The sequence below is a fragment of the Sardina pilchardus genome, chromosome 9 (assembly GCF_963854185.1).
Source record: "Sardina pilchardus chromosome 9, fSarPil1.1, whole genome shotgun sequence".
Lineage (NCBI taxonomy): Eukaryota > Metazoa > Chordata > Actinopteri > Clupeiformes > Clupeidae > Sardina > Sardina pilchardus.
Genome location: NC_085002.1, coordinates 16294739 through 16319637, shown reverse-complemented (window position 1 = coordinate 16319637; position 24899 = coordinate 16294739). Strand labels below are relative to the sequence as shown.

General features: G+C 42.7%; 1 protein-coding gene across 1 annotated transcript; it reads left to right on the top strand.

Moving 5' to 3' along the window:
• Nucleotides 1-743: 743 nt before the first annotated feature.
• st3gal8 (ST3 beta-galactoside alpha-2,3-sialyltransferase 8) lies at nt 744-23832 on the top strand. The gene is made up of 7 exons (XM_062544960.1): nt 744-1057; nt 11812-12746; nt 20236-20429; nt 21010-21189; nt 22120-22165; nt 22268-22387; nt 23632-23832. Exons 2-7 carry the CDS (start codon nt 12375-12377, stop codon nt 23830-23832), a joined length of 1113 nt encoding a protein of 370 aa, XP_062400944.1. The 5' UTR covers nt 744-1057; nt 11812-12374.
• The last annotated feature ends 1067 nt before the right edge of the window (nt 23833-24899 follow it).

Below are 24899 nucleotides of genomic sequence, written 5' to 3'. Positions count from 1 at the left end.
TGGTAACTGACCATAGCCTATGACTGTGACCAACAGGTTAAGGAAGGAAAGTTAACACTTTGCTTGAAGGTATCTACAGAATGACATGACACTGTGATCAAAACATGGCACTGCCATGACACATTAACCTAACCCTATAACCTCTAGGCCTACCCCTAACCCAAACCCTAATCTTTGTCTTAACCTAACCCTTGTCATGACAAAAAACAAATGACACGTCATGACAGTGCCATGCCACTCTTATCTAGACACCTCGATCTAGATTAAAGTAAAGTGTAACCACAGATCCTTCATTACTCCGCTTGAACCCACTCTCTGGTGTAACCGAAAGTGCCTGCAGCAAGATTGGGACCCTTCAGTCATAGGATACATAAGACTTCACTCTCGCATCTGGGCATCGTCTCATCACAACAAGTATCAATCATATTTTGAATGGGTTTACTAATAGCGTATTTTTAAACATTGGTCAAGTCAATAATAACAACCCGAGGCTTCGAGAGGAATGAAGAGGGTACGGAAACGGGAAACCTGACAATGTTCAACATCCTTCTGCACTACAAATTCCACAGGAAATCATATTGAGGGTCGAACAAAAGAAAAAAGAGAGAACACTGTATTGATGTTCCCACTGAGATCATAGACATCGTGTGGTTCAGCTGCGTAACATTAGCGAAGCATGTCACGAACTGTATTATCAATCTGCACTCACTTCACTGACGAGTAAAAAGGAAGCCTCAAAAAACGCTCTCTCCGCCAAACCACCAACCACGCCCATAACATCCGCTATATTTTTGCTCCAATTTATCAGAAACGAGGTGGTTGACGGACACTACCCACCGTCGTTAGCCTCCAGCACAACAATTCTTAGTATAGAGGAGGAAACTCGAAACTTTTAGAATAGATGATTACTCACCGTCCCCGTCACTCACGCGCGCGCGCACGAGCTCACTCACGGCGAGAATTAAGGTACCGCACCACTCGACATAATTTCACTAGAGACCATGCCATGCAACGGATTCGCTGTCTTGTCGAACACGCAGATCGTCTTAGGATCGGAGTAAGTAGGCTGCACTTTCCTTGTAAGCGTATTTATCTTGTTTTCAAGAAGACCAATATTTTTTTCACTGACTAGTGACCTTATTAGATGTGTTCCGTCCCACAAATGTGGTCTTTCTGAACATGCTACAGTATACATCCATTATAGTCCTTTAAGTTAAGCTATAAGGTCAAGTCACACAACACCATGGACCTAACCCATCAGCGTAATTAAATAGTTTGAAATGTGGTTTTGAAAGAATATTCTGTGGATCTGTACTTGACAACTTAATTGTAAAGCCCACCAAAACATACTTTGATATGAGGATAAGACAACGCAATAACTTCTTTAAATGTCCATGAAACACGTTATATTTTACAGTATTATCGGGAATGTACGAGTAGGCTGAGGTGCCTCACGAGGCATTTGTTACAAAACGTATTCTTTTTGATTGTTAGGGTCTTATGCGCTCCTACCAGAGACGAAGAAGGTTGTGTTCATGAAAAAGTGGTTCAAAAACTTGTCCTGGTGGTCTAGCCTACGAAAGAGGCGTTCAATAGTATCTCAGCGTTGTTAATTAAAACGTTTGGCTCGACATTGTCTTTGTGTGTGTGTCTTAATTAAGTTATTGTAACGCAGAGTGGCTTGTGTCAGTAACATTATAACTACACCGGCGTAATAGCCTATGGAAAATAGTTGTCTCGTGTCGTCTCTGGAACGCTTTCTCAAGCCCATGTTTTCCTGCCTGTGTGCATTGATTTGCGCTACGCTGGAACTGAGACGTGTTGTCTTTCATTCATAGGAACAGTATACGAAGTCTGTTTCTGTCACAATACTGTGTATAGCCTACTTTTTGTGTTTTGATGAAACAGATACGATTCCAACTGTTTGGTGAAAGATGCCGTGCAACTTCTCACTACTTCTACTGTGCCCTACCCTTTGTGTTACGCAGTCACAACCAGCTTTAACACATGAAGAAATTGAAGTCATGTCTTAATCCAAATCAGACTTTAGCCCACTACTCAAACTGTTGCTTATTTTACTCAGTTGCTCAAAGCAAGATTGCAGACCCCATTCACCTCTGAGCTGTGTTCTGCTGTGTAAAACAAGACAAAAAAATGTATGTCTTTGTGTCCAAAAATGCATGTCCTGGGTAATCTCACCTCTTTACTGAACTCAGGGCTGGTCAGACTACCGGTAGTCAGGTATTGGAGAGGTAAAGGGCAGACGTGTGGAAGGAAAGAGTGCCTTTTGTTTCCCACACAGGGGAGCGAAAAGAGTCGTTTGTGTAGAGGAGACAGGATGGCAGGGCAGAGCAGCTGTTTTGCATTCCTTTGAATACGGGGGCATTGTTAATGATGGTAGTGGTGATATTAGGGGCATTTCTCTGCTTTTGTAGAGTAGGTTGGCTTTGAGACACAGAGATTAGATCAGATTCAATTTTATAGTCATAGTGCAGACTACAAGTACAAAGACAACAAAATGCAGTTTGCGTCTAACAAGAAGCGCAAAAAAAGCAGAAGGTGCAATTTGATACACAAAGTATGTAGACGGGTGGTGCATAGACAGGACAAGAAATATAGTGTAGTGTAGACAGTAGTATACAGTTGGTTTACAGAAGGTGGTTTAGTTGGTTGGTTGGTTGTCAACGAGATGCAGAACTAGAGTTCAGTAGGGTGGCAGCTGCAGGAAAGAAGCTTCCTCTGAGCCTGCTGGTTCGGGGTCGGAGAGACCTGTAATGCCTCCTGGAGGGGAGGACATAGGCCTTTGCGCTCTTTAGTTCCCTAGCATATCTATCGATATTAGCTCATTGATTTTCTTGTCATTAATACCCTTTCACTATCAAGGTGGTCACTAATGGAGACTTGAGAGATTAAATTGAAACAAATAAAATGTCTCCTCACGGAGCATGTTCTCAGTCTAGTTGCATCTTTCTGGGCAGTTTTCATTGATTGTTTAACTGAAATGTTCTTTTCATAGTAAACATCTAAATTTGCGCTTGCTATGGGGCACATATTGCTGAGATTTGTAAGGCAATTTAAATGAGGAAGTTGTGGTTGTTTGTTGAAAAGGTGGCCTTGTAGTTTTACAGTGTTTTGACATTTAGTGTTGGCGTAGTGTTGATCTCTACCTGAAACTAGATGAAAATAAGATACACTGTCTAGCATTACTTGTTTGCAAGAGTCAGATTCAGATCAGTAATAATTTCTATAAGATGCTATGTATTTTTTATAAGAACATGCAAGACACAATTACAATTACCCCAACCAAATGTAAGCAAATGCTGACATCACAACCATTTGAAGTCCATTTCAGATGTCTGTGTTCAAGTTTCAAACATGACTAACATTAACAATATTACGTTTTATTGGGCTTTTAGAATGTCATAGTCTACTTGGTGATAGGGTTGGATGATATGATCGTCCATCGTGATGGTTGACAGTCATCGCGATGGGAAACAACCATTGTGATGCTACTCTCCCACATGCCAGGCACTAATTCTTGCTGTAACATAGGCTAAAGCATAAACGACTTTTCCTTGGAAATGAGATTGAGTTCAGAACTGATGCATATGCAAGGCTGTTAGCCAGAGAGTGCAAACATAAAGGACCTATTAGACTATGTGAAACTACCGTCTTGTATTAGTGTTACGAGTTACGACTCCGAATTTCTTCCTGATTGTCACACATATCTCTAATATGTTTCTGAGGCTACAGCACTGGAGCGCCAAATGCGTTCTTCTCCATCATGTTAAAAGAAACCATTTCTTACGTTAGTTGTAGGATCAGAAGACCTCCGTCTTTCCCTATAAAGCTTGTATTTTGTGCATTCAGCGAAATTCAGACAGCTGTGGTAATTGGGATTTGTTATTTGTATAAGTTGTTTGCTTCACCCTCTGGTAGCCTGAACTGTGCAGTCGCAGCCCCTAACTCTATGTACAGTAGGCTACAGGCATATTGCAATTAGTGTATAGAGCCCTCCATGTATAAGATCCACTGCATGGTCTACTGGTCTGTTGCCTTCAGTTGGTGAGTTGCTAGTCTGGGGAGGGAAGAGGGACTGCACTTTTGTGTATCTCTGCTTCTGGGCGATGATAGTATGGTGGTTAAGGAGCTGGGCTAGTGTGCAGAAGCCTGAAAGTTGTTGGTTCAATTCCGAGCGTCCACTGTTGTGCCCTTGAACAGTCCTTTGTAATATAGTTTACACGTGTAAGCTACTTTGGACAGGTATTTGCTAAATGAATAAATGTAAATGTGTATTTCTATCTATTTTTTATGTGTTTACCTCTGTGCATTGATCACAACCACCTGAACTCACCTTTTTTCAGGATGATACAATTTACATTGACTTTGAATTTGAATTTGAATATCTCATCTGTTTCATGAGTTACTCGTGCAGTGCCCATTCAAACATGCCACTCCTGTAGAAAACCCATAGCACAATTACATGTTTGTGGGTACACCTGCTTGAATAATAGCCTGCAGGGGAAAACATCATCCCAATACTGAATATTGTAACATGTAGCCCATTAATGTGCAGTATGCATAATTTAGACATAGCTGTGTGTGACATTTTTAGCGATCAAAATGACATAAGCCTGTTTTGAGTTAAGGCTGTATGTTTCTTGTTAAACTTATTGAAAAACTTCCTGACAGAGAAGACAAACCGCACAATATGAGTCAACAATCTCTAATAGCCTCTAAGTGACACACTCTGTCTGCCACTCATTGTCTGTAGCTGATGGAAAAGACATAAGCCTGTAGGTTATATGTTTAGCCTATTGAATAGCTTAATGATATAGAAGAGAAACCATTTTGTATTGAAGTGTCAGTTAATTGCACATCATTTTGAATAGGCCTAGCCACTGCATTCCCGTGTTTGTTGGCGTGTTGTTGCACAATCCGCAGAATCATTTCATGCTGCATCATTATTGTTGACGTCAGACATGATAAAGTCCGCTGCCTATTTTATAGATATATTTACCAATAGCTTTTGCATTTCTTATGTAAACAATGGCAAACTTGGCAATGCACTTACTTGTGTATTGCTTGTAGCAATGACACATGTAAGTGCATTGCCAAGTTTGCCATCTTGCTTGTAGCAAGACACCTGTCACGTTTGAAATCAATCGGACCAGTGGTTGTAGAGATATGCGGATAACAGACAGACAGACGTTCCTGCAATTTATAGATAGATTAGTCTGCTATGTATGTGGACCTGTCATGTCAACATTTGGCAGTAGTCCAAGTTGGTCCAAGTTGGTGTCAGTGACAGTAGTATGAAAGCATTTCTTTTGTCTGGGAATTACATTCTAATTACATCTCATTGTTGATTTTGTGTAGCTCATTCATAGCTTGGCTATCACCAGACCAAGCCTAATCTTTTGAGATTGAACATTATCTGAGGAGTCGGTGCTGTATTTCTACTGCACAAGAGGCGTGATCAATGGGCATAGTTCAAATGACTCGTTTCTGAAGCTTACCTACATGCAATCATTCTTTAAACATTATCATACTGTCTCCTAATTAGAGGTGCTTTCAAACTCTGCAAATACTGGGGTAACGTTTGTGACGAAGATCTGTTTTGAACGATTTGGTCTAGCATAAATATTCCATTGTAATGGTAACACATCGTCCAGCTCACATCCAGCTCCACTGTATGCTTGCGGTGAACTACCTCCTCAAATTATTTTGGTTGAGGTGTGATCTGCTGGGCAAACGGCTGTGTAAAATAAGACAATATATATATCTTTGTGACCAAAAATGCATATCCTGGGTACCCTCACCTCCTCACTGAGTGCAGGGCTGATCAGACAAGGTATTGGAGAGGTAAAGGGCAGACATGTGGAAGGAAAGAGTGCCTTTTGTTTCCCACACAGGGGAGACAAAAGAGTCATGTAGGGTAGAGGAGACAGGGTGGCAGGGCAGAGCAGCTGTTTTGCATTCCTTTGATATGGGTGGTACTGGTGATATTATGGGTCTCTAACCAAGTGGACCATTTGTGGACAGGGGCAGGGATTCTGCTTTTGTGGAGTGGGTTTTGAGACACATAGGCCACTGGCCTTTGTGCTCTCTAGTCACCTAGATATCTATTGTAGATATTAGCTCTTGGCTTTTCTTGCCATTATGCCCTTTCACTATCAAGATGGACACTAATGGAGACTTGAGAGGAATGAGCAACAGCACACAAATAAAATCTCTCCTCATACAACCTGTCCTGGCTCTAGTTGCATCTTTCTAGGTAGTCTGTCTGGTTTAGACACTTGTCCTTGTCCATTGTCCTGGGCACCCTACCCTTCACTGTTCCTCACTGAACTCAGGGCTGGTCAGACAAGTTATCGGAGAGAGGCAGAGGGCAGGCGTGTAGGAGGAAAGAGTGCCTTTTGTGACAAACAAACTTGGTATACTCACAAACTCTTCTTGTTTGACAGTTACACCTATACGACTATAGACACAGCTCTCACAACTAGTCAGGTTGTCCTCACACTGCTCAAATCCTCCCCCTTTGAATGTTTTGTATTGTATCTTTATTGTCTGTAGCTATTTACATTGTCTTTTCTCTTTTGCCTGGTTAACGTCCTTAAGTTATGATATGATTTATTTTTTTTTAATCTTGATTGCACAGTGTCAGGCCGATTAAATAATATTTGAATTGTATCATATTAAATTAATTTGAGAGGAATGATAAGAAAAGAAGCTGCAAGACCTGCTCTTCAAACCCCACCACTAGTCTTAATCCTCCAACTTAGGACCATCCCCTGGAGATGTGCATTTCTGTAAAAAAAAAAAAAAAAAAAAAACAGTGCAGGGGTCGGCTTGAAAGCATCAAGTTCACAGGAGGGGAAAGCCGCTGCTGAGCTGACAACTTTCATCTCTGCTTGGTGAGCCCCCGGTCAGCTGGTACTAAATAATGAATGCCAGTTTGGGCTGGAGACTGGTGGGATAGACTGAGATAGAGGCAGAGAGATGCAGAAAGAGAGAGAGAGAGAGAGAGTGTGAGTGAGTGAGTGAGTGAGTGAGGCACATGTTTTATCCCTACATTCTGATTAATTGTCTGTTGTTACAGTATGTCCATGTCTTAAACCTGTATGTTCAACATATGTGATAATTGCTTTGGCAATACAAGTGTCTAAATATTTGTCATGCCAATAAAGCACTTTTGAATTGAATTGAATTGAATTGAATTGAGTGAGTGAGTGAGAGGGAGTGAGTGAGTGAGTGAGTGAGTGAGTGACTGAGTGAGTGAGTGAGTGAGAGGGAGAGAGTGAGTGAGTGAGTGAGTGAGAGGGAGAGAGTGAGTGAGTGAGTGTGAGTATGGGTGTGGTGGTGAGGTCTGAGGCCATTATGTGCCGCCTTGTCTGCTCTGTGCCGACGATGACGTGGCTTTTTGTGTGTGTGTGTGTGTGTGTGTGTGTTTGGCTGGTGTGCTGGTGTATGCTGGCAGGCCACTGTGGCGAGTGGAATTGGGACGGCTGATCTCTGTGGTACTGTGGTGTGACGCTTGTGGTGACAACGGAATGTGTTGGAAGCTACTGTGTTTGTGTTTGTGTTATTGACTTGTTGTGCACAGTTCAATCAAAAGTCACCTTATGGATCAGCTGGGCTCTGCCCACTGAATCATGCATCATCAGATACATCAGAGGTCAGTTAGTTGAGAGCAAGAATATGCAGTATAAGGCTGAAGAAATAAAACTACATTTCTGTGTGCTGCCCAACTATTTCCTAACCCGAACTCTTCAGTACATTTTGTTCTATGCACTTATTAAAGAACTACATTGTATTAAGGAAAGTACCTAAGGGCACCTAATATGTTAAGTGGAGCATATTAGTGGTTTTGGCAGTATTAAGTTGTCTAACTGCCTATTCCTGTCTTGTGGAAGCAAAGAAGCCCCAATAAGCCCTCCATCCTTGTGTGAGTCTAAATGGCTGATGAACTGCTTGTATCTGCTCTCTGTCATCAGTGTGGAGATTAATGTCATTGAGCCTGCCATAGCCTCATTTAGGACACCAAGGGTAATGAGGGGAAGGCAACTCTCTCTCATGGCATTAAAACCAGGTCAAATAGGGTATCATGTCTTCAGTACATGATTGATGTAACTGATGATGTTTTTAATATTTTTGTCAAGTTTGTCCCCTGTGGTTGTTAAGGTGTAAAGCGATGCAAAAAGCCGCTTTTGTTACAGCTGTCACCAGAATCAGACCATGGCAGTTTCCCTGAGCGTAGCACCTGCTTGTACAAAACTCATCAGCTTGCAACCTCACCTCTTTGGGCTGTTTATTATTTAGACAGCTCTTTTCAAATGAGTGAGGCTAAAGTTGTTCCCCCTTTGAGCTGACCTGACAATCGTGAGCTGGGGCGAGTTTGGCTTGCGTTTGGACTAGAGACTTGAGAGTCTTTCTTACGGTTATATTTTCAGGATATGTGCAGACTATTTCCCCTTGGGGATCAATAAAGTATCTATCTATCTATCTATCTAGGCATAGATGTTTTTTGCATTATAATCCTATGGAGTAGAAAGTGTTTCAAAAAAGTCCCCGGCTTGGATCACAGGCATCTCAGCTCAGAGCAGTTTTTAAAGTTTAGAAATGTTCAACTTCTAGCAGAAAAATGCCCTACATCATGCTGTTTTTTGACAGCTGTCCAATCACAAATGGATACTTTGCATATCACAAAAAATATGTTTTCAGCGTCATTTTGAAACAAAAATGATGGCAGATTTTTGGTAACACTTAATAATAACTACACTGTTAAGCATTTAGCATTTGTAAACTATTAATAAATGCTTTGTTCCTCATTAATGTAGGAACAATACTTTACAAATGAGGAACAACACATTTACTAATAGTTTACAAACTCTTAATAAATGCTCAATTGTGTGTAGTTATTAAAAAGTGTTAGATTTTTTAGAACTGAAAGAACAGTCTGCAGAACTTCTAGTCAGTAAAAGAAGCCAAGTCTGAACGGTACTAAGGGTGTCTATGCAGTTTCCTGTGCTTGAAGCATGCTATATGGGGATACTGTGTGTATGTGTAGTTTGGGTGATTTGATTTTATGACTCATGTTAGTGTTGGATAGTATGGTCTTGCATTAGGTAGTGTCTCCAACTGTCAAAGTGAACAGTATCAGTCTTGTGCAGGGTGTGTCCATACGGTGGTCAGGACTGATTTTTGAGTGTTCTGAATTGGAATTGGGCTGACTCATTATTCTGTGGGGCTGGCTTCTGTTCTTGGATTGAACACATACACCATGTTGTTTTTGGTTTTAAAGTGGAGCTCCTCTCTGTTGCCCTGGGTTGCATTGTGAGTTGTGTTGGTTGTGGTCGTGCCATATTGTTGTATAGGAGGGTGTTACATTTGAGTTGTGTTGTGCTGGGGGCTGCATTTGAGGCGTCGTGTCGTGCTGTGAAGCTGCACTGGCCTGTGACGTGAGCAGACTGAGCTGATTATTGTTGGACAGCTCTGGCCCGTAGCTGCAGTGTTTCTGGTTGAGGGCTGCAGCAGCAGAGTGCAGTGGAGTGGCTGGCAGTTTCTCTCCCTCTCTCTCTCTCTCTCTCTCTCTCTCTCTCTCCTTCTTTCTGTTCTCCCTGAATCAGCTGAACATCAGCTGATCTAACTGGGTAATTCTCCTCCTCCTTACCCATTTATTTTCCGCAACACCACCCCACTTCTCTCTCCACCTCCCTCTAATTCTCTCCCTCTCTCTCTCTCTCCCTCTAACTCTCTCTCTGTTTTCCTTGACATTAGCACTCCTGTGGTCCAGCAGTCCTAGAGCACCGGCCAGAGCCATTAGAGGCAGAGGGGCCTGGGAGCACAGGGCTCCTTGGCTCTGGATGTCTGTGCCTCTCTTGGCTGACACTAGGCCTGAGTGTGCTGTGTTGTGTGTGTGTGTGTGTGTGTGTGTGTGTGTGTGTGTGTGTGTGTGTGTGATAGGCAGTCTTGCTGTGTGTGTGGTGATGCTTTATGTACCCTTGAATGACTGTATTTTCTCTGAAAATATTTTAAACCTTTCTGTAAAATTTCATTGGCGGATTCAAATAAAGAAATCAAATGTATGCATGAGCGTGTGTGTGCGTGCTTGTGCGTGTGTGTGTCTGAAAATAGCAATAAACAAGGGTAGGCTATGTGTGTTAAACAGAGGCTGTGTCCGAAACGGGAAAAATGCTGCCTTTTAAGATATTTTACAGGGGAGCAAGGCATCGTGGCATGTCCGAATAAAAAATGCTGCCTTATAGGCTACCTTTGTTTTGCCCTATTTTGAAGGCAGCATAGATGTGTCCTTCATGCTACCTTCAAAGTTCTATTTAAGTATGATGTCAGTGAATGGTAAAATGCGTCCTTTCACCTCCTTGTATTTAGCTTGCAAAAATCACGGTAGGTCTGTTTTGAAACACGTCTAAAGCATGTTTATACTTCAAATTTCGACTCCTCTCCTCCTCAACACCATACCAGGGGCCTTAAGAAGTGAACCCTCTGATAGTGATGTACGCTATCGCATCTAAAGCACAGCTGTCGGTATCATGACAACGACATTCTGTGTTGCTATCTGGCTAAGCCGTCTGAAACAAAGTTTATAGATCTAGCTGCTACCTTGTTGCCTGCTACGGCAACTCATTTGCTAGGCAGTTGAAAGCAGCGAGGCAGAAGGCAGCTGCCTTCCGTTTTGGACACAGCCAGAGAGATGGTTTGTATGTTGTGGCTGGGTGTGCACAAACTGCATTGCATGTGTATTTGTATGAGAGACAGAATGATAGACAGAGGAGAAGAAGTGTTTGTGTGTGTCTGTGTGTGGGTGTGGGTGTGTCTAAGCCCAAGCTATGGGCAGCAGCAAGAGACTGCCATGATCTTCTGGGAATAGCTTGTCTGCATTCACCTTTTGTGACTGAGCACACAAGTCCCACGGGGGAGTCCATGTCCATCGATTGCAGGCCTGGGAAGAGGGGCATTGGGGGTGGGAGAGATGGGTGGCTGGTTGCTGAGAGTAGAAGCGCATATGTGGATGGGTTGAGACTTGTGATCTGTGCACTGTGATCAGTGTGTATGTTTGACAGACATCTCTGAAGCTGTCATCTCAGCCCCGCAGCTCAGGGTGCAGAGTCTACCAGCCAGATCTGTGCACTGCTGCGGAAGTCTGTGTGTGTCTTGCCAAGCTAGCACGGTGGTTTTTAACACATGCCCATGCGGCATGTTTTAAACGTCGCGTTGAAGCGAAAGTGTCTCTCTTTAGTGCGTCACTCACTTTATCTCTCTATCTCTCTCTCTCCCTCGCCCACTCACACTCTGTCTGACTGTGTCTAACGGTCCTGCCCTGTCATCTGTCTCACTCCACACTTATCTCTCTCTGTCTCTGTCTTGTTGTTGAGGACAGGCGATTAAGATCGGAGTGGCAGCAGCCTGCAGTCTAATGTGTGTTTTTCTTTCGACATGAAATTTTGAGGGTACAGCGAGTACCGGGGGAGAAACCCGTGTAAACACAGCGCACTGTTCACTGTTCACTATTCAACGTGATGCAATCGTTTTTTTTCTTCTTCTCCTTCCTCGTGATTTATTGCTGTTGAGTGGAAATGTGGTTGTTAATGAAAATGCATACATCATCCAGCCATGTGGCCTCTGAGGAAATATTGCTCACGGTTAATTGGCTGTTTGTCAAAAAGCCTTTGGCTAAGTATAGCCGTGGAGTTTAAAACGATTGGATGAAATATGTTTTGGGTGTTAATCTATTTCCGTGTGTGTGTGTGTGTGTGTGTGTGTGTGTGTGTGTTGTGTTGTGTGTTGCAGGAACAGGATGGTTGTGTGGCGCATGGATATTAGACTCCTGGACATAAACATGAAGAGCTGCGATTGAAGAGAAGAACCAGCCTTTAGCAACACAGGAAGTCGAGAGACAGAGAGAGTTCAACCACCGCCAACCCCCACCTCCCACCCCACCATATTTCTCTCCTTTTCTTTTTCATTTCCTCGACAATCATCCGTAGCATACTGAATGACTCCTACTTTGAGACGTGGAGCAGGGCCATGCCACTGGGCTGAAGAGGAACCACACAGGGACAAGTCAAAGTGCTGACGGAGGCCCTGGGAGGAAGGGCCTGGAGTTTAACAATCTCAGGCTCGTGCTGTCCTAACCTATGTGCCGGTGATAGATTTTACAGTCTCGTAGTGGTTAATAACCGTGGCGATCTGACGGGATCTGTTGTCACAAGATTGTTATCTGTGACTGTACTCTGACCTGTACAGCCACACACACACACACACACACACACACACACTCACACACACACACACACACACACACACACACACACACACATTCCTCAGGCTCTTTCCCAACCACAGAGGCCATCATGATCCTGAAGAAGAAAGTGTGCCTTGTTGGGTCGCTTGGTAGCATCCTGTTTTTTATGATCATCACACACATCCAGAAGGGCGCTATCTTTCCTGGCTACATGGTGGCCTTCACAGGCACCACAGAGCACATGGCAGCAGCCACCAGCCGTACGCCCACGCCACCCCCAACCACCACCACAACCACCACCACAACCACCACCACCACCACCACTACATCTGCCCCCCGAACACACAGCTGCAGCTGCCACACCTGCGTGGCAGACTCCAGGGTGTCCAAGTGGTTCGACCAGCACTTCGACCCCAAGCAGCAGCCTTACCTCATCAAGGGAGAGAACCAGATGGACCCTGACTCGCTGAAATGGTGGATGGTAAGACCCCTGGCCAGTTTCTCTTCACAGATGTTTTGGGGCAGAAAATGCTTCTACAGTTGCAACATTATAGTTTCCTTATTGTGTGTCCTGGAGCGTTATGTCAGAAATAAGTGTCATCATACAGAATAATTCTCATCGAATACATCATGTCGCTGTACTCCATCATTATCATTATTGGTGGTTTGCTGGTTGGTAATTATTCTTTTCTTAGAACACATCCTGCAATTACTTTGATATAATCACTTTATTGCTTTATTTACTTTACTTTATTTATGTAAGATCAATACTTTTCAAGGCACAGACAGTTTTACAGGAGGAGGGGAGTGTTGATTTTGTTCGGCCTCTTCTTTTGTCAAAGTTCACAAGCCTATTTAGGAGTCTCAAATTTTGCACGATGGTACATACATAGTAATAGAATGTAGCAAAATTGTCACGTTTGGTCTGGATGGTCCTGCAAGGCTGTCCCTCAAAGTTTTCAAATTTGTATTGTTTTATCTTTATTGGATTGTTTTGGCTCATTTTACTGTGCCTTTTGGGTAACAAGTACACCTGGTATTTTTGAGACCTAATTGCCAAGGCCCTGATTGAATTGACTTGGAATGAAATTGTAAATATGGTAAAAAACAAACAAAAAAAACACACAATTCTCCCAAAAATGTGCTTGTTTTAAAATCATTTATAGTGTAAAACCATGGTCATCTTGCTCTGTACAACATTGGTGGTGTCAGAGAATGTGCTTTGTTTGGCCTGATGTGGCGTGAGATTTACAGTGTTAAGCCGGGCAGACACAGTGTGGTTTTTTTGTGTGGTAAATGCTAACTCACACTACACATTTCAATCGGACTTGATAGCTGTGTTCAACTGTGCATTTGACTACTGAAACTGAGAGACAAACAACTCAAAATTGGAACTGGAACATTAATCTGTCTGATTAAAAAGTTTGTCGGCTCCGACTGAAACAGTGGGTTGTACTAAGGTTTTTGATAGTGTTTCAGTTTCAGCGGTGGCCACGTGTTTCCTGTGGTGCACGAGATGCTGTAGAACAGTGATCGTCAGCGGCACTTGTGAGATAGTGAGATAGAGCACTTAATAGATAGATAGATAGACAGACATGACATTTTAAGTGGTTTTCATATACGACATGAAAGAGTCCTAAGTCCAGTCCGCTCCTTTGGGAGCAGGTGATGATGGAGAGAACTGAGGAGAGGGAATGAGAGATCAAAAGGGTGGAGGAAACATGAGGTGAAGGGCCAACCGAAAAATCCTGAGCCATAGAAAGAGAGAGTTGCACAATTCTTTGACGTCCCCACCATGTGATTGAAAGTTCCAAAAAAACTGTGCTGAATGGCTGTATCGCAGGACAGTGGGATGTATTTCTGGACCTAATCTAGTAACTCATTGACTACTGTACTGACTGACTGATTGGCCGTTTTCAGTTCCAAAACTCCCATAATCTGGAAATTGGCATGGAAAAATCTTTTTCCACGGCATCTTGTTGGAGTGTCGCCACACTTTTCTCTATCACTCTGCTAGTGGCTGTAGGCAGTGAATGGATTCTTGTTCCATAATTTCCCAACTATTAGCCGCGGCTTATACATTGTTTTTGCAAAATGTCTTCAGTTATGAGGTTAATACACAGGGACATGGTATTACTGCAATATGGTTGTATTTCTTTTAACTGGCATACAACCTTGTCCTGTGGCATATACAGCATACAGCATATGAAGCATGGCATACTTCCTGGATCCATATTATCTGTATTGCTGGTACCTGTAGTTAAAAATAAGACTGGTAAATTAACTAGTATAGATAACTATAGACCTATATATTGCACTTGCAAGTATACTATCCAAGGTACTAGAAGGGATCCTTATGGTTAGGCTTGCAGAATACATAGCGTCAACAGATAATCAGTTTGATTTTAAGAACAAGCATGGAACTGATCTGTGTATTTATGCATTTAAAGAAAATGTCCATAGGTACAGATCGCGCAGCAGCACAGTCTTCATGTGTTTCCTGGATGCGTCAAAGGCTTTTGATCGTATCAATCATGGAAAACTGTTTGGTAAACTGCATGAGCGTGGTGTCCCCGCTTACCTAATCAGGATACTGCAGTTTTGGTACTCTTATCAAACCATGCAAGTTAGGCGGGGGAGGAGTCTGTCAACACCCTTCTATGTCTCCAATGGAGTGTGGCAGGGCGGAATTTTGTCTCCGCTGCTATTTAATCTGTACATGGATAATTTATCTAAGGATCTACAGGGCTGTAGAACTGGCTGCTTGGTGGGGGATAGTCTCATTAATCATTTGCTTTATGCTGATGATCTGGTGGTTCTGTCCCCCTCCAGTGCTGTCCTGCAGCCACTTCTTAGAATATGTTCTCAATATGGAGTAATATTTGATGTAATATTTAACTCAACAAAGAGTGTAGTAGGCTACTGATCGCCTGAACCAAGGAGGATATGAAGTATGTCTATCATTCTTTCTCATTGGCAGGCGAACCACTAGAGGTTGTAAAGAAAGTTAAATATCTGGGACATGTGATAAGAGATGACCTCTGTGATGATGATGATGTGCAGCGTCAGTGTGGAAAACTGTATGGGCAGGCAAACATGCTGGCGCGCAAATTCCACATGTGCACTACTGATATGAAAATCTCACTCTTTAAAACCTACTGCACTCCACTGTATACTGCACCTGTGGTGTAATTTTAGTGAGTCGAAAATGAAGAAACTTCAAGTGGCTTATAATGATGCACTGAGAATTGTGCTTAAAATTCCTAGGTGGAGTAGTGCCAGTGAAATGTTTGTATTTAACAATGTGCCCACTTTTAATGCTGTTTTAAGAAATGTCATGTATAGATTCATGTGCAGACTGACAGGGTCTAAGAATGTGGTTATTGTCTCCATAGCGGATGTTTCTAAGAGTCTCTGACACAAGGTACACATCTTGCTTTTGGAAACAATGGACCAGTTGTCTGTATAGGTTGTATAAATGATGCATCATATGCTTTATTAAATATCGTGTAAGATAAGATAAGATAAGATTAACTTTATTGTCCCAGAAGGGAAATTTGTCTTGGGCATTACAGTGCTGCATACAACTGCCTGTCATAAAAACAAAACACCAACATTCCTAGCCAATGATATTGCACATTTCCCAAAAAGTTCATAGATGGGCCTACCCCTATGCTCAAACCTCAAAGATACAAGACATTTTGAATTCATCACAATAATAAATAAATTATCAGCATCTAAAACTTCTCTGATCATTGTGAAAACCATCACTTGTTATAGTTACACTTTTCTCCATTATATTGCACAGTCCCTCTTTTTGCCCTGGTCTTGATGTTGCACATTTCCCTTGGTATTGCACATTCTCAAAAAACACATAGTATTGATATTGCACATCTCCCTGTATTAATATTGCACATTTTCCTAGGCATTACACATTCTCAACAACATACAGTATGTCTCACACCAGATTTTCATTTAAGTAAATTGAAGGGCTGTCGCCAACCTCCAGTAAGCTAACTATAACTGTATCGTCGGAAAATTTGATAATGTGATTTTTTGACTTTTCATATCCTCCTGTTTGCTTAATGCACTCGTTGGTATATAGGGTAAACAAAATAGGCGAGCTCACAGCACCCTGTGGTACTCCAGTACTGCATGATCTAGCATAAGAGAATGAATTGTTGTATAGTTGTGTTGTTATATATTTATTCATATTTGTACTGTGTTGTCTCTATGGACCGTTGTGTCTTGAATAAAGTTGATATGATATATATATACACAATGAGGCTAATAAATGGTTTAGCACCAGTGTATGTTGTGGACATGTTATCTCCATACATTCCAAAGCGATCCTTAAGGTCTGCCTCACAGTCTCTGCTTAACACTCCACGATCACGTCTGACACAGAAAGGGGGCCGTGCTTTTAGTGTGTTTGCTCCTAGGTTATGGAACAGCTTGCCCATTGAGCTAAAAACCATAGCTTCTGTGACTGATCAGCGCTTAAAACACATTTTTACCGTATCGCATTTGATAGCTTCTGACCTTGCATGTGATCCTGGTTAGGGTATCATTCTCCTTGTATTGTATCTGTCTTTTGTAAAGGGGTGAAAAATATGTCCCAAACGCGCCACTCAAACACGTCGGACTTTCTTCTTTTAATTTACATGCGTGAAGAACAGTGGATCAATAGGCATGTGGAGTTAAATGGTAATGTTAGGAGAAAAAACACGATTTATATGACTCCATAAGATGAATATTGTACCTCTAATAAATGACCAAATAACTAGTTGGCACACTTAGAGATATGCAAACTGGCAGGAAAAGTAACCATTTATTAGGCATTGAGCCTTTGAATGTAAGAGTAAAGTAGTATCAGTAATTATCCTTAAACAAAGGAACAAAAGGAGAAAGTAAACCTCAAAACAAACAGTAAACTTGAACTTAAACTTTAACAAGTCACCAAGTTACAATGTTAAATACACCAGATAAAACAATGCATCAAATAAAGAAAGTAACAAACCATAAAGAAAACAAAGAGATAGAGAGAGAAAGGGAGAGAGAGAAAGAGAGAGGGACAAGAGACCAGAGTGACCTCTTGCCCAGAGCAGCGAAAGGAAGAAGAGACAGAGGTGAGAAAACCCTCAACCTTTATCCATCATGCAGGTCACCCCCGACCCTGTGGGTGTGGTGTGGGTGTGTCAATCACCTAAAGTTCTCCAGTGTAGTTCTTATTCCACAACTATGTATAAATACATTAGATTGCAATGAAGCCGTGATCAGGCTGTTGCCCACATTACAAGTATTAATTTAAGACCAAACATGAATGTATTACATTCACAATTCCCTCTCCACTGTATGTGGGAAAGACAGGCGACTACGGGAGACCTTGTGGGGTGCCTAGAGCCAGCTAGGACAACAATGAGCTATCAGAAGCTCACACGGATGTAAATTAGCAACAAAAGGCATTCAGTTCTAATCTGCTTCAAAGGAATGTAAAAACCTGGCCTTACACTTTTGTCTCTGTTCTTTGTCTTTGTCCTTTTGTCCCTCTATGTATTCTTGTATATTGTTTTTAATTTATTTTTCATATACTCATTGTGAAGCACTTTGGATTTAAATGTGCTAGACACATACGTTTTACTTACTTTACTTACTTACTAATAGAAAGGAAGTTACTGTAGATAGAATGGTTTCTTGAATCGCTTGTCCTGCAGCGCAGTGAGATATTTGGTCACCTGCCGCAGTTCTCTGGCCTGACAAGATGTTGTGCAAGGGATGGTTCACATGCTCCAGGATGGCCTGCGTATCACTCATTGTGCAACTTTCCATAGCCCCAGTCTCCAGTGAATCCAGCCAGTCTAGCACACAGAGCAGTTAAGACAACCTGTTAGGCAGGAGGTGGGTAACATCACACAAGTCTTAATTAATTAAATTTTTCATTATTCCGATTGTTTTCCTATGATCTACTTTTCAGTATTCAATGACCTTGAAGAACGGAGATCTATGTGAAAGATCACCGGGTTTCTCCTTTGAGATGATAAAATGCTGATTTGGTTACAGCTTTCACGTGGCTTTCAAAGCATAAATCACTCAATTATTGCACCCAGATTTCTTCTGGAGAAGGCAGACTGGAGACTGGCAGTCTTTAGTTTCCAGAATAGTATCATTTTTGTTCCCAAAAGTTATCACTTGTTGTCACAGGGAATCCATGGGACCCTAGTCATTAGGTGGCAGGGCAAGGTATTGAGTGCCAACGGCATGAGCATGATATCTGATTGCTTTTATCACTAATTATTTTATTATTGCTATAATAACTGGCACTCTGTGATCCAAACACGTTTACAGTTTTCTGAAAAGACAAATCCAATAATGCAACTCTGGTGCTGTGAATGCACACCTTTTGTCTGTGAAGTTCACAGAGACACAAGCTGACTCTGAGACCCTGGTCCCAACACTGAGAACCACAGATGGTATGAAATGGTATATTTTTATTATTATTTGCTGTACAGTAATGATGCTGGATGAGCCCAACAAAACAGCTTTGAACATACCCATGAGGATGTTCAAAGTATCTATCAACCACAAGATCCCCATCTCCCAGACAGCACTTCAGACCTAAACTCTACCACTTCCAGCCCATTCTCAATTACACATCACAGTGGCTGTATCGTCAGTGTATTTCTGAATATGGCAGGAGTCTGAGTTGTGCAAGAGGTCTGCTGTACACAGCCAAGCTAAAGGGAAGGAAGAAGGCCAGAAGGGAGGGCAAAAGGGAGGCGCCATTTGTTGTTGTCGTTTTCTGACACCCTGAATCTGTGAGCAGGGAGGAAGGGGCTTAGAAGGACGCCTGACTGTAATGTTGAGCAAGAGAGCTTGGCCTCCTTCTTTCCCTAGTCTGTAGATGCCATTAAAATTACAGAGAGAGAGAGAGCGAGAAAGCGAGAGAGTGCTTGCTGCTCCAGGGCAACATCTGGAAAAACCCAGAGAAGTTGGGGTGCAGTCAGCCCCCTCTGCCTGCCACTGTATGCTTGCCACATATTGTAAAACTCCTGTGGCCAATCCCACAAAATGGATCCGGCAGGCTGATTACTTTTCAAAGCCTCTCTCTCTCTTTCTTCTCTCCCATGCTCTCTCTCTGTTGCTTATTTTCATCTCCTAAATGGACAGTGGATCAGCATATAGGCTAACCCATGAATCTCTGTATAAATATGCACCCCTTCACTTGTATCCATCTCCCCTGGTACCCCCCCCCCCCCCTCCTCCTCCCCCTCTCAAATCACAACACCAGTCTCAAGGGGTCAAGCTGACAACTGACCGCTGGCTTGTGCGAGCCTGGCATTGTTTAGTGGTTAACAGTTGGCTTGTGACTGAGCAGGCAGGCGGGCATCGCAACTTGGGCCACACAGCACCGGCACACTGGCGTTTTGAGCTCAGGTCTGGCCAGTAATGAGATAACGACCGGCAGCAGCTGGCAGCTCATAAAGGAGACAGCCAAAACGCATGACCTGTCAAGCAGGCACCCAAAAACACACCAGTGACTTGACAAAGACTGCTAGACTAGTATTTTGTTTCCTCACAGAGGGTGAAATGTGAAAGCTCTCTTACATATTTTATAGGAAGATAGTGGAACTTAAGTTACTTTCAGATTATTTAACAATAGACTAAACATTTTTTGTCTTGAGGTGTGAGGTTGAGTTGTTGAACGCATATTTAATCTATGTTTTAAAGGAAGATGTTAGCTTTTTTTAATCTATTTAGTATTTTATATATTTTAAGTAAATTTGTTTTCATGTCTGCCTTTACATACATATAGTACATACAGTATCAGTGCCTGTAGTCAGTCCATCTGACTGCTTGTCATGGCCCTGAAGCTCAAGAGTGGACTCTAAACTAGGCCTCTCAACTCGGCCTTGCCATTCAGAGTGGGTGGACTTTTAATGTGTGTGTGTTGCCCGCCTGTCTTCCTGTAGGGCCTGCAGCGGGCGTCGTATGATGTGACGCTGGAGCAGGTGATCCATAAGATGTTCGAGGTGTTCTCGTCTCCGGAGGCGGACTGGGCGCCCCGACGGGACCAGTGCCGCAGGTGTGCCGTGGTGGGAAACTCAGGGAACCTGCTTGGCTCACACTTCGGAGCCACCATCAACACTAACAATGTGGTCATACGGTAGGCTCCACACACACACACACACACAAACATACTCATTTCCCACCAACGTAACAATCATTACGTTCGTTGGACGTTATTCAATTGGTGGGAAGGTACTTTCTTCCCATGCATGTAAGAAAGTATGCCTGTTTTATCAGGTGTCAAGACAAAAAGTATATAGCCCGTAGGATTTGATTGGGCAGCTGATCTTCATATGGGTCTTGAAGCGTGTCAAGAGCAAGGCCAAATTGAATATCCCGACCTAAAGAACATAGAAAAAAACACACATAGACAGTGAGGTAGTGGAGATCATTGAAAAAGGTCTCTGAACTTTAAAACTCTCACCTTGCCACTCATGCCTTACAAATTACAGCCAAGAGTCATATTTGTAATATCAGTTTCAGTTTGTTCTAATGGGTGCTTTTCATAGAGCAAATAAAGTAGCGAGTTGCTATAAAACGCCAATCATTTATAATAGACGGACTTGGCAGGAATGTGAAAGATACAGTATTACTGTATGCTGACAGAAACAAGCAGACAAGCAGATTGATGGTTTGTCATTTGTTTGTTTGTTTGTTTGTTTGTTTGGCCCTTGAAGAATGAACAAAGCCATCACGCGAGGGTTCGAGGTGGATGTGGGGAACAAGACCACCCACCACATCATGTATCCGGAAAGTGCTGTGGACTTGTCTCCCGGTGTGCATCTCGTGCTTCTACCGTTCAAGCAGCTTGACCTGCAGTGGTTGACCAGTGCCCTGTCCACCGGGGAAATCACCAAGTAGGTCCCCTCCATGCACTCCACATCCCAATGACACTCAATGTGTATATAGATACTCTTTTATATACAGTCATAACTTCAGCCTCCTTCTGCTGTGCTTGGGTGGAGCATGTATCCTTTTCTTTATCTTTTGGTCCACTCCTCTTCTCCACGTAACACTCTGCATTACCTATCTATTTCATTCTCCCTGTTTCCATCTCTCTCTTTCTCTCTCTCTCTCTCAAATTCAAATTCAAATTAAAAAATTCAAAAAAGCTTTATTGACATGACAAGAGCACTTGTGTTGTCAAAGCAGACATGTGACAATACAACAGATACAATATCTGTTTTGGGAAAAACAAAAGAAGAAATCTTATCAAATCAAATCAAAATAGAAAGAAAACTTATAATGATGATAAGCTAGCATGCTAGCTGAAGGAAAGAAAACTTATATTTCTTAAATCTAAATAAAAAGGAAACTTATTTTAAACCTATACATAAAAAAATAGTAATAATAATAAAAAAAAGAAAATCAAACATTTACCAGAGAGATGAAACTTAACATAAACTTAAGTACTAAATTGAGTATATGTCTTGGATACTCAAGTTCGTAAGATAAAAAGGAAACTTAAGTAGAGAATTATTCTTCAGAATTATTCTCTCTCTCTCTCTCTCTCTCTCTCTCTCTCTCTCTCTCTCTCTCTCTCTCTCTCTCTCCCTCTCAGGAGTCTTCATATTTTAGAATGCCTCCATGATTGCGAATTGATCAGATATGGGGTTGGCTGGCTCCAGCAGCGGCCGGCTGGAATGTTGGGATGGGTTTTGGCCCGTTGTGTTGGAACAGAGGCCGTTCTCATGAGCCGACACAGGGCACCGGGCCACAGGCCGTGTCCGATTACACACACTTTGTGTTCCCAAGCCCCCCTGATTTATCCCTCTTTTCATCTACAGGACGTACATGAGGGTGAGGAACCTGGTCAGAGCCGACAAAGACAAGGTAAAGCCTCATCATCTAACATCTGTAAAATGTGACACAGACCATAATGATCTCACCCGGAGATAATGCTGATTTGTCCTGTCTCACCTGTCTGCGTCTCAGGTGGTGGTAGTCAACCCAACGTTTTTCCAGTACACCCACGAGAAGTGGAACGAGAAGCATGGGAGGTATCCATCCACTGGAATGCTGGCCATCATATTCGCCCTACATGTGTGTGACGAGGTGAGAATGCAACCCACTCCCCCTTACTTTCTCCACATACACTGTTTGGATCCTGACCAATATCCTACAATCTCCCACACGCAGTAATGTGTAACGCTGCACAGCTGCGATTGATATTTGTCACACAGAAAAAGAGTAGCTTAGTGCATTTTCATCAAAACCTTACCCATAGTTTGTGCAAGAAAACACTTAGAGTAAACATTACATTAAACGTTACATAAAACATTACATTAAAACCATGACTATGGATTTGGACTTGGATCTTGTAAACAATGGTGCAATGTCATTCTGATATCACTGACATGTTGATTGGCATAAATGTTTGCTTTAGAGACAAAGTAAATATTCACTGATGTAGTGCAATTTGTTATAATCCACTGTGTAATGCAGTTTCCATTAATTGTGCACGATCATTTGAAGCTTTTGTGATTAGCTAACTGCATTGATTCATATTGAGATTGCAATAATTGTGCAGCCCCTCTGTTTACTGTAGGAGTGCGCTTTATGAAATAGTTTGCCCATAAAATTCCCCCTGATTAGGTAGAATAATGACCCTGACATAACTCAGACAGAAGACTGACACCTCCAACTCCTGTAAGCTTTTGGAGTTAGAAAAGTAAATACATTATGGTGACTACTTCCCTGTATTGTCTATAGGAGGACAGCTTTTTCAGGTCTCACAAAAAAGTAATTCCATGAACCATGACCCCATATATCATACATATGCACCAATCATACATTATGTATGAAGCATTCATGTTAAGTTTTACTGAAAGCTCAATAGCAGGGCATAAGCTTAATCTATTTTTCATTACTGAGGCTGAACTAGACCGGCACATTATGATGTCCAGATGGAAGGGCAATGCCCTGGATGTGAAGAGACTAAAAATGGCCTGGCCAGTTGTTCCCAATGACATGTACACTCTAAAAGTATAGCAGTCGCAATTGGCCTGTATGGATGTTGTCAGCTCCGACAAAAACGCAGGCAATGTGTCATCAGGAAGCAGCACTGTCCTCATTTCCCTAACATTTTACAAACAAAATGCAGCACAAACAATTTATCTGGCAGTTCTGCTCACGTCGCATTAGTCCATTCTGCTCATCATTAGACTTGCAAAAGTCAGTGGTTTACGCAAGGCTTAAGTTAATGTCACACAGTTGTCAGATGAAAGTGTTTTGTGTAGATATCTGTGAGATTCTTCTCTGATTTGCTGTTCTAAGGTCCTGTTCTGTGTTAATGCTAGGTGTCTGTGTTCGGCTACGGCGCGAACGAGAAGGGCCACTGGCACCACTACTGGGAGAACAACCGGAATGGCGGCGCTTTCCGCAAGACAGGGGTGCACAACGCCGACTTTGAGAACGAGATCATCCACAAGCTCCACGAGGCCGGGAAGATCCGACTCTACAAGAGATTGGAGCAGGAGTCGGGGGGAGGGGGAAGGTAGTTTGTGTGTGTGTTTTTGGGGGGGGGGCAGGGGGGGGGTTGCTGGGTATGTAAAGTATGCGTCGGAGGACTGGAAGAGCAATCAGGGGGAGGAGATAAGCCAAGTGAAGCAAGACTAGGTGGCCGCTTTGAGAGTGCAGCCAAGAGGCCAAAGAGGAAAGAACTCCAGCGCCCGCCTTCTTCACCCCTCTCTCCAAAGCCATGAACTGATCCCTGCTCTCTGAACTCATCAAACCACTGTGGACAGCTGCAGCCAAACCTAGAAGGCATTTTAAAACAAAAGACTAAATGAAATCTAACCCGACGAAAGTTCTTTGAGACCAAAATTGACTCACAAGGCTTGTTTTGCACTCTGCATGTATGTGTGGTGATACCAGACAGTGGATCATCAAGGATGGAGCTGAAGGAGACTATTTGAGATGCCACGGTTTCGGTTTCCAGAGATTCCTCCGGTTGCAACCGGAGCAGCCTTATCTGAGCCAGTTTATTTTGTTTTCCCTTTCCTGTGACTGTTGCGGTCGGGGCTGACCTGCCATGGCCCCGGAACCAATCCCAAAGGTGTGCCACCGAAGAAGCAAGAAGAGTTTTTCTTTTCTCTCTAGCTCTGTCTCTGTGTGTGTGTGTGTGTGTGTGTGTGTGTGTGTGTGTGTGTGTGTGTGTGCGCGCCTGTGCATGGGGTGTAGTGGAATAGACCACTGAGATCGTACCAGTGTGAACTGGGGCTGACCTGCCATGGCCCCGGAACCAATCCCAAAGGTGTGCCACCGAAGAAGCAAGAAGATTCTTTTTCTCTCTAGCTCTCTTTCTCTCTCTCTCTGTGTGTGTGTGTGTGTGTGTGTGTGTGTGTGTGTGTGTGTGTGTGTGTGTGTGTGTGTGCGCCTGTGCATGGGGTGTAGTGGAATAGACCACTGAGATCGTACCAGTGTCAACTTTACAATGAAGTAGGCCCATGTATGGTTGAGGCCTTGTTAATAAGTCAAGCACTTTCCTCTCTGTACTTGTTGGGAGTCGGGAGATCATGTAGATGCTGAATGTCACCTTTTGTTTTCCTCTGTTGGAAAAGCCTTT